The sequence below is a fragment of the Takifugu flavidus genome, chromosome 19 (assembly GCF_003711565.1).
Source record: "Takifugu flavidus isolate HTHZ2018 chromosome 19, ASM371156v2, whole genome shotgun sequence".
In the NCBI taxonomy this organism is placed as follows: Eukaryota; Metazoa; Chordata; class Actinopteri; order Tetraodontiformes; family Tetraodontidae; genus Takifugu; species Takifugu flavidus.
In genome coordinates this window covers 2,658,346-2,668,330 of record NC_079538.1, presented here as the reverse complement: position 1 = coordinate 2,668,330, position 9,985 = coordinate 2,658,346, and the positions used below count along the sequence as shown (strand labels likewise).

Sequence of the window (9,985 nt, the reverse complement as noted above, 5' to 3'; positions counted from 1 at the left end):
GATCAAATGCTCTTTGATTTTGTGGCCTCTGTCACAAACTTGACAAACACTCATTTCAGATTCAATTTTAAAAACGCAACATTGGACTATGAAAGTGATTCAGATGTCAGGCTCCTTTGTTCACGTCAGCAGTGAGAAGAGATCACTGAGTCTGATCCGGAGCTCAGACACCCACCACCCTGACGTCCCTCACCCTCCATGCTGGAGGACAGACAGACAGACACTGATATCCGCCTGTCCAGGTCAGACCCCAACCTCACCCGAATTGAGGTTTTCACTGTTTTTAACGCGCAGATAATCTCGGGTTGCCCCCATTTGAAGACGCCGAGGAGAAAAAGGGCCCACTGATTACGCACAGCACGCGCCGGCATATCTGGGGGCCAGATTGCTTCTGTGCCCCCTCCAAAACATGCACACACACACTTCTTTTTTTCTGTGCAATTTCCTTTTCAATCATGACTGAGCTGCACAAATGCAGCCATTGTGATGTAAAGCATGCCCCCCCCCCCACCCCCCACTTTATATTATCTTTTCTTAAAATTCTCCTGCTAACTCCCCCCCCCCAGACCTGATGCAGAATTCAACTTCTAAAAGTGTCTGCTGGAAAAATCTTTAGTGTAAATTCTAATCTGATCTACTATTTTTTTTCCTGATTTATTTACCCCCTATTTGTCTGGATTTTCTTTTGCTTGAGGCAGATGGATTTCTCCTTTATGGAGAAATCAAAGCCCCCGTCAACCCAAAGTAGCAACACTACCCGAAGGAGGAGACACATAAAGCCGAGACACGTGTAGATTTCTATACAAACTCATCAGACCGTAAAAGCAGGAGGCTCCTGGCGTGTGCCTGGGTGGAGGCGAGGAGAAAAGGGAGTGTGTGTGTGTGTTGTGTGTTGGGTGGGGGGGGGGGGGGCGCAGCGATAAAAAACCCCTCAGGTACATCTGCTTCGCAATCTGAAAATCCGCCCTCCATCACCCCTCCCGTCATCAACCTCTCTATCCTCCCACACCCTTCACTCTTCGAATCCACGGGAGACCTCGGTTCCTTCTGATTGGACGAGTAGGAGACAACAAGGGGGGGTCAGAACAATGTCATCATATCGCCTTAAAAAGAGTGCAGCTATGCTGCGGTGAAAGCACCTCCGGATCAACGCAGGGGATCAAGAGTGAGGCGGCTAAAAGACGCGTCAAATGTTTGCGTGAAAGTGGAATTTTTCTACTTCCCGCAGCAGCAGCAGCAGCGTCCAAAGTGCCTTCAACTCTCCGTCCAGCCACCAACATGCCGAGGGGGTTTCTGGTCAAACGGAACAAGAAAACCACCCTGGTTTCGTACCGTGTCCGCTCCGAGGACGAGGAGACGGAACAGCCGGCAGAAGCGCAGCACTTGTCCGCTGACGCGCCCCTCGCCTGCCTCCCGGTGCGCGCACTGACGCCGACACCTACCTGCGGGGCGGCGGCTACTGCTCCGGGGCGTGAAGCAAAACCCGTGCAGTTCGGGAACCCAGAGGCGGTGTACAAGGCTCTTTACAGCCCCACCCGCCCTGTTAGCCAGGACCACGACCGCTCCTGCTTCGAGAGTCGCTTCAATCTCGGATCACCGGTCTCTGCGGAGTCCTTCCCCACGCCAGCAGCGCTCACCTCTCTGGACCACCTTTTCGCCCCGGTGGACCTCAAAATTGGCTCCAGCAGCAGCACCGCGTCCCCCGCGGTCCTTCCCTCTGTCGGCACCAAGCGGCCATCCAGCGAGAGCGACCGTAAAGGGAAACCAGCGTCCAAGAAAACCAAAGCTATCCGGAAACTGCAGTTTGAGGATGATGTCACCACGTCCCCCGTTCTCGGACTCAAGATAAAAGAGGCACCGCTGGACCACAAGCTTCCCAGAGCGCAGCCGCACGGTGGTGACAGCAACCCGCTGGGCGAGTTCGTGTGCCAGCTGTGTCGGGAAGCGTACGCAGACCCCTTCGCGCTGGCGCAGCACAAGTGCTCCAGGATAGTCCGGGTTGAATACAGGTGTCCCGAGTGCGACAAGGTGTTCAGCTGCCCGGCCAACCTCGCCTCGCACCGGCGGTGGCACAAGCCCAAGGGGCAAAGCGCAGCCGCCGCTGCCCCCGCCGCCGCCGCCGCGCCAACGGAGAGCGACAAAGCCGCCGCGTCCGGCAGCGCGGCGGCGGATGACGCGAAGGATTCTAGTGACAGGGACACATCCAGCCCCGGGCCCTCCGAAGCCGGGTCAGAAGAAGGGCTGTATGATTGTCACCACTGCGGCAAGAGGTTTAAGCGACAGGCGTACCTGCGCAAGCACGTGTCCTCTCAGCACGGGTCCCCGACGCACGAAGAGGACGAGGACGCGCTGGCGTGCGAGCAGAGCGCCGCGCCGCTCAATCTGAGCGCCTCCGCCTGCCACCTATGTCCCATCTGTGGGGAGAACTTTTCCAACAGAGGCAGCCAGGAGCGCCACGTCCGCCTGCTGCACTCCGCACAGGTGTACCCCTGCAAATACTGCCCCGCCCTCTTCTACAGCTCCCCGGGACTCACCAGACACATCAACAAATGCCACCCGTCCGAGAACCGGCAGGTGATCCTGCTGCAGATGCCGCTGCGCCCCGCCTGTTGATCCGGGACCCTCGGCCGCGTCTCCACCGGCGAGTCATGCTTGGTTGGGGCAGTTATAGAGTTCAGCTGCAAAACATCTCGGTTTGACATACATTCAAATGGTTTGTGCTTTTCTAAAATCGACCGCTACAATTTGTGGCACTTCTGGAAAATTCACTTCAAGTTTGATTTTTTTTGTTCAAAGTAATAATCAGTTAAAAGGTTATTTTTTAAAAAACAAAAAACTCACTAATCAGATTCGACCAGGGCCAGGTCACATTCATGTTTTTAGGAATCACTTCAACAGATTTGGATCAAATATTTGGAAGACCTTTGAGGACACTGGTGGGGAAAACCTGGACGATGGTGAAAGAGTCAAAGAATATTTACACATTTGCCTGTTTTCACATTTATTTTTTGTTCTTTATTGTCCTTAAACGCCTTCTTGGTGTTTTTGCAGTAAAACTCACAGCAACACAACATGACTCACCTGAGGTCAGCAGGGGTTCAGTGCCTTGCTCGTGGACACATCAGCAGGCTGCGCGTGTGCAAGCGCGCGTACCTGCGTGTGTGTCCGGAGGATTCTGACATCATCCTTCAACATTTAGACTGTTCATTTATTTTTCTAGCATCTCTGCACAAGTGCTATTAGCTTCTAGACCTAAGAGGGGACAACCTGTAGCCCAGATGAACCCACCAATCACGGGCCTGCTCTCATCACTATGATTAGCTTTAACTTAGCACGTGGCTCCGCCGATCAGTAGCTGTTGCCTGAAAATGAAAAAGAAATGTAGATTAGCCGTTACTGCCTTTGGATTAGACCCTCCTGCTGTAAAACTGCCTTAAACTGACCTGATTGTTTTAGGTTATTGCTGGCTATAATGCTTATTTTCTACAAAGTCTCCTGTATCACATTATACAATATATTTGGTTTTTATTTATTTATGTATTTATTAAATTATCTGTGTAAATTATTGCTCTGTGTGCTTTGTGATCTGTGTTTTGTTACGATGTAGCGCAATTTCTTTAACTTATATGATGTAAGAAATGTGACATTACAGCAATCAGTGAGTTTGATCAGCAAACGAATGCAATCATTTTTAATTTATTGGGTTTTTTCTTCTTTTTTGCTTTGGTGTCTTTGTTCCAGTGTGACCGTTAGCTCTTACACTGCTTTGGATGTTTTGCTAAATGTCCAAAAACAATAAAAACCAAACTGAGAAAATATTTTGATTTGTCTTTTATATTTCAGAGGTTGACATTTTCATTATCATTTAAAACATTTATTCATCTGATCGGTTTCAGAATCAACAGTTGCAAAAGATGTGAGGACCTGATTTTCCACCCAGGTTTGTTCCTTTCTTCCACCAGCTTCACGTCACCAAACCTGACTAGAAATTTGATTAGTCCAAAGTGTTCAGTGTAACGGGGTTAACGTGTGAGCGGCGTGTGTTTACCAGGGGTCAAAGGTCACCAGAGAAGACAAAACATTTCGGCCTGTCAAAGACATTCCTGATGTGTGGTGACATCGGGATCTTCTGCAGCTTTACTGGGAACACTATTATTAAAATTGTTTCAAATTAAATCAGAGATTCAACAAACAACCGATAGTTTTTCATTCCACTCTTTGACTTCATATATTTCCTTTCAACAGATTTAAACAGATTTTCTCATCAGGAAGACAAATTGTTCAATCGTTTCTGCTGTGAAAGGAGGCAGATGGTCACATGGTTAACTGGTCCTTGATGCTCTCAGCCTCCATAATGTGCTGCAACATCTGGACACAAACCTTTTGTCTCACTTCCTCTGGAACCGTCACCCTTTACCACACACACACACACACACACACACACACACACACACACACACACACACACACACACACACACACACACACACACAGGGACAGGTGTAAGCCAGCTGGACAACAGGCTGCAGATAAGAGCTACAGATAACACTCACCCACGCACACACACGCGCGCACACACACACACACACACCGTCATGGACTGAAGACGATTGCAGTAAAAGCAGCAGAAAACACAAACCAGAACCAAAGAGTTTTAATGTTTAACCAGTTTATATTTTGATCAGCTGTGTAATCTGCCATCCACCTTATCAAGATATTGCCTGCTGGTTCAGAAATCTGAGCGTCATCATCTTCTTTACCATGTTACACTGACATCACCGCTCCTCACGGCAACAACAGGCAGATTGTTCTGATCACGTATGTTCAGCGTCTTGGCCGACATTAATGCCTCCTCATCAGTTTCTGCCGTGCGTTTTCTTCACGTCGCTCCACTTATCAGACATGAAAGTGAAACGATGATTCAATTTGTCTGGCTTAATCAGGCCTCAGCTGTTCTCTAATCCATTTACCTCAGAGGATTGGGCCATGTGAGAACACACATGTGTGTAGCGCTCTACGTTTTTATTCATTCTGCTGGTTTTGAACATCCACGAGAGAAAAGCAAAGTAGAATAAACACCCTGGAAACTACATTTCCCATCATCCCACTTGCAGGTATTCAGTAACAGCACTTGCCAACCTTCATCATGATGATGCTGGTTGCTGTTGGCAGTTTTTTTCAATCATCTCTTGCATCAACTTGCTAAATTACCCTCTTCCTCCTCCTCTTCCTCCTCCTCTTCCTCCTCACGCTACATCATGACGGCCTCTCTGCACGCGTCTCTTATCTCCAGCACTCTCAAACAAAGACGATGCAGCTAAGAAACGCAGGGAGCGTAAACACAGCCTCTCTGTAGGCTGCACTAAGGTAAACACACCTTTGTGTGTGCGCGTGTGTGTGGGCGCACGTCCACATGTGTGTGTTAAGTCCCGGTTAAGCTTCAGCGCCTGTCAGTTGTGCTCACCTGCTACTGCTGAACAGGTCAATCATCACTTTTGCTCAACGCTGAGGGCTCTCCTGGCTGGAGACCATCGATGAGCGTTTTTGGTGTGTCACACAGTCGGAGCAGTGACGTCATCTCCAAGGTCAGGGTCTGCAGCTGACTGGAGATCAGCTTATCGGACCAGGACGCAGCTGGCTGTGATACCATCTCCTCTGATTAGCAGGATCACGTCAGACCGTAATCATCTTGTCCTAACAAGCTCTCTGAGTGAGACGGCTAATTAGCTCAGATGGAGACAGTCAGCAGAAAAGCTGTTGGAAGGTCTGGTTTTACATCTTTAAAAAAGACTAAATGAATTCGAATGAAATCCGTCTGTCCTCGGAAACCACTGAGTTTACCACTTTAGCATCCTACCTTTAGGAAACTTCCAACACGTTCAGAAGATCCGATATGGAACATCGAGGTTTATATTTAGCATTGAAACAATATTGAACAGGTTCATTTCCAGAGGAAACACACTGACTAACGTCAGCCTTTTGGATGGATTCTGTAGTTTATCTCTTGTACCAGCACTCACACAGAGTGACTGTGTGACAAGTTGGGCCCCTCACAGGGCTCCTGCCAGAAGCAAACCTGGCCCACAGATTTCTGCATCTGTTCTGTAATTCCTGCAAACCTGCAGAGCCTCCATGCACTCTCTTTGTTCACCAGGTTGAAGTAATGGGTGGGGCAGGCTGTGTGTGGTGTGTGTGTGTGTGTGTGTGTGTGTGTGTGTTTGTTTGGGGGTGGGGTCAGCTGTGTCGAGGGCTCTGGCAGCACAAAGGGAGCAGGACCTCCTCCACACATGCCCCGCACAATGCCTGGACCCTAATGCTTGTAAATCTATTCAGACATCCAGCGGCCAAAGATTACAACAAGCTTCTCAGAGGGAATTTCTAATGAACGAACTGGCCTCTCACTGGTTCTGATTCTGGTGAAGTTCTGCTAACAAACACTGAGCCACAACAGAACCAGTGATTCTAAGCAGCCCTTAGGAGCTTCAGAAACCACCAGGCCTGAGAACGACCAGGTTTCTCCTCCAACGGGAGGATAGCATTAGCATCCCGCAGTTTAGCCTTAGCATCCAGCCCTCACGCAACACCCTCGGTCTGAAATGTGTTCTGTGATAATCTTTTACAGTTATTGTCTCTGTTTAGTCATCTGAGTGGCTCTTTGGGGATTCAAACCAACACCTTAAATGCTGTGTATTGATTGGTCAATAAAGTTAATCACTTTGACACAGCTGTGTGTATGTCTGTGTCTGTGTGTGTGTGTGTGTGTGTGTGTGTGTGTGTGTGTGTGTGTGTGTGTGTGTGTGTGTGACCTTCTGATGACTGCGGCTAATGAAAAGCCTGCAGAGAAAAGGAGCTGACTGAGGGCCTGATGCTGCTGTATTGTGTAGCTCAGTGCTGGGGGTGGGTCAGGGAGCGGGTGCCAGGATTGATGGTGACTCCGGGGCCGCTGGCAGACAGCAGCAGGCTGTCGGACCAGCCAGGCTGTCTGGCGAGCAGGTCTGTGGCTCCTTGGTGAGTTGGAAACTTGGCACGTTGCAGCGCAGCAGCCTGTTCTGACGCGTGACAAATCGGTGAAAGAAACCTCAGCGAGGCCGCAGAGAAGCACCTGAGCCGACGGCCAGGGGGTGTGACCAAATAAAGAGGGAGGGGTTCGACTATCTGCTGACCCAAACACACACCGGCATACAAAAAGCCATCAATATTCTCCATTATAGTCATGATTTAATTTAGCTAAAAAAAGAGCACATTTTGTGGTTGTTTTTGATGAGGATCCTCTCTGATCTCCACCATCTACCAGTGACAGTCTGAGACAGAAGATCCTGACACGCAACACAGAAATGAAGGAGGCCGTTTAGAAGCATCAACACATATTTCATTATATTTAAATCTGTTAAATTTAGGATTCCAAATTCTGTGTGTGTCCTTCTGGACTGTTTCTGATGGTTGTGGAGTCCCTGCAGGTCCTTGTCATTGGTCTGTCCTTGCTGATGTTTCAGATGTTTGAGGTTTACGCTGAAGCTTTTATTCATTCATCTGCACACAAAAATGTTGCGCATTAAAACATTTTTCAATTAGATAAAAAGCCCAAAGGACCCTACACACTACCATTTTCCAAAAAAGGACGCCCACTCCAAAACAAAAAGATCACTGCACCGAGCTGAAATGCATCATGGTTCTGTTTTTTATGTCCTGAGTCATCTGAAGAGCTCAGGCGTAACAGTGGAACCTTCTGAGTATTAAAAATAACAATTAGAGGAATATTTCCCCTCATGCCTGCAGGTAACTGATGCAATAGGTTGAAAGTGAACCCAGGTCCTTGATTGCCATAGAAACGGAGCTTTTCTGATTCACTTTCACACGCACACAAACGTCGGATGGAGGAGCAGCAGGTGAGGGGGGAGCAGAAAGTCCACCAGGCCCCTCAGACTGAGTGAGTCCAGTCCTGTCCTGCTGCTCCGGCCTGTGTTTACAGCATTTCTGAGGGTCCTACAGAGGCTTTGCTGCGATTGTCTCAGGTAGCAGCTGAGCAAACTCACCGCGCAGGAAGTGATGCGATTTGATTGAAGGTTCCGCTGAAGCTAAAGCGAAATGATCCCATGTGGTTTGGGGAAGTTAAAAACTGAATATGATTGCAAAGAACTGATCTGTTCTCCTGTCTCTGCTGTCAGAAACCATCCAGCTGCCTCAGAATTTGGATTTGGTTCTTCTTCACCTGATGAGATTGCAGCTAAATGTTGATCTGAGCTCTCTGCCGAACCGAAGCAGCAAAGACCCAGAAGTCAAAACATTTTGCTCGATTCAAAGATTTATTTTCTGCTGATGTCGGCCCGTCGAGCCAGGCGGCTCCCCGAGATTCCTCCTGTCATGTCCCAACAATGACATCCATCAGTAATTGAAACGTTAAGGCGCCCCGGCGCTGGAGGGCTGGGGCTCCGAACAGGCTGTGGGGGTGGGGGGGGTGGCGGGGGTGGAGAGGCCAGGCTGCAGACCCGGATCAATAAGGGTCAGGGAAAAAGTCTCGCCTGAAGTCCCCACACACTGTCAGAGGTTTGAAAAGGTCTGTGGAGGATGGCAGCTGAGCCCGTTTCCAGGAGCGGCTGGCAGATTAACACTCTCCAACCACAGTGGGACAAGATGCTTCACCGCCTAATGGAGCTGCGGGCAAAGGGATTACTGCAATGACAGACCATGACGAGAAGTCGCGCTCCTCCAAAGACAACGCAAGCAGAGAGAGGAGCCCTGCCTTTGAGGGGTTGTCGGTACCATCTTCTCTTTCCTCCGTCCTTGAATCATCTGGCACCTGTTCCAGCCTCCTTTTAGCTGCTGACACGCAGCTGGTGAAATGAGCAGTCCCATCCAGGAAGAAGTGGTTGTGCAAAAGCTCCAGCCTGCTCTGGGACTCAGACTCCGCTTGGAGGAGCTGAGACGTCCTTGACTGGAGGCAAGGAGACATTCCTCTGATGGCTAAAGTGCCGGCTGACTGGCACTCCAAGGTCTCTGGCTCGGCTGTTGCTTAATTAGCTTCCTCTGATGATGCTGACCTTCACCAACATGGACGCCTGCGGTCACACAGACCCCACCTCAGAGAGATGATGCTGGGTAAATATGAAGGCAGAGGGGCTCTCAGGAGCAGAGGTCGGCAGCACCTTCCCAACTCAAGCGATACCTGTGAAGGAAAGAAACAGCACCTCCACCACCTCCATCGCGTCTGCAAACTGTCTCTGTTGGAATTCTGCCCTTCAGTATTCTGATTTTGGGTTTGTCTTTTTCTTCCAGAACCCTCTGTTGATGCAGTGGAGCCGTTAGAAGACCTACAAAGTTTCGCTCGTCCACCTTCATCTTTGGTCTTTTGGAACTCCAAGCGTCCCAGATGGTCCGAGCTCAGGCACGGAATAATCAACTTTCCATCTCCATTATCCAAATAATTGATGGAATTAGATTTTGATCTGCATTCAGGCATTGGAAAAAGCTGTGAGACATGAGGCCTGTTGGATGATTTCTTTCTTTTGTTAATAAATAAAGGACAAAGTAATGATTTGAACAATCTACCCAGGAACAGGAACATTTTCACATGACTTTTATATAATTATAGAACACCTGAAGTAACCTGTGTGGAGGTCTGTGACCTTCATCCATCCTGAACTCATCATCCTGAGCCAAAGACAGTCGGATGACGTAGCAGCTCAACACCCAACACTCGTCCTTGGGGTTCTGCTTGCTGCTGATCCTCCCTGTCTGGACACGCCAACACCCTCATTAACCACCCTGGTGCCAACGATAGGAAATGTTTGTGCAGCGGCTGCTGGGATGTGCGCACCCTGGATCAACCAATCACAGGCAGCGCCTCAGAGTTCTGAGAGCGCTGGCTGATTGGGGAGGATGGAAGCACATCTCCCTGAGCTTTAACACAACCCAGTGACCACACCGAGCCTGCGGAGAGCGAGCGTCTGCTCCAGCGGGCAGCTAATCAAGGCTGAGACGACCTGTG

At 49.4% G+C, this 9,985-nt stretch overlaps 1 protein-coding gene across 1 annotated transcript; it reads left to right on the top strand.

Moving 5' to 3' along the window:
- Window positions 1-953: 953 nt before the first annotated feature.
- insm1a (insulinoma-associated 1a) lies at window positions 954-3,818 on the top strand. Its single transcript, XM_057016197.1, has one exon. It carries the CDS (start codon window positions 1,279-1,281, stop codon window positions 2,611-2,613), a length of 1,335 nt encoding a protein of 444 aa, XP_056872177.1. The 5' UTR covers window positions 954-1,278; the 3' UTR covers window positions 2,614-3,818.
- Window positions 3,819-9,985: the final 6,167 nt, after the last annotated feature.

Coding starts and splice junctions, on each gene's coding strand:
- insm1a (XM_057016197.1), top strand. CDS start 1,279: ATGCCGAGGGGGTTTCTGGTCAAACGGAACAAGAAAACCACCCTGGTT.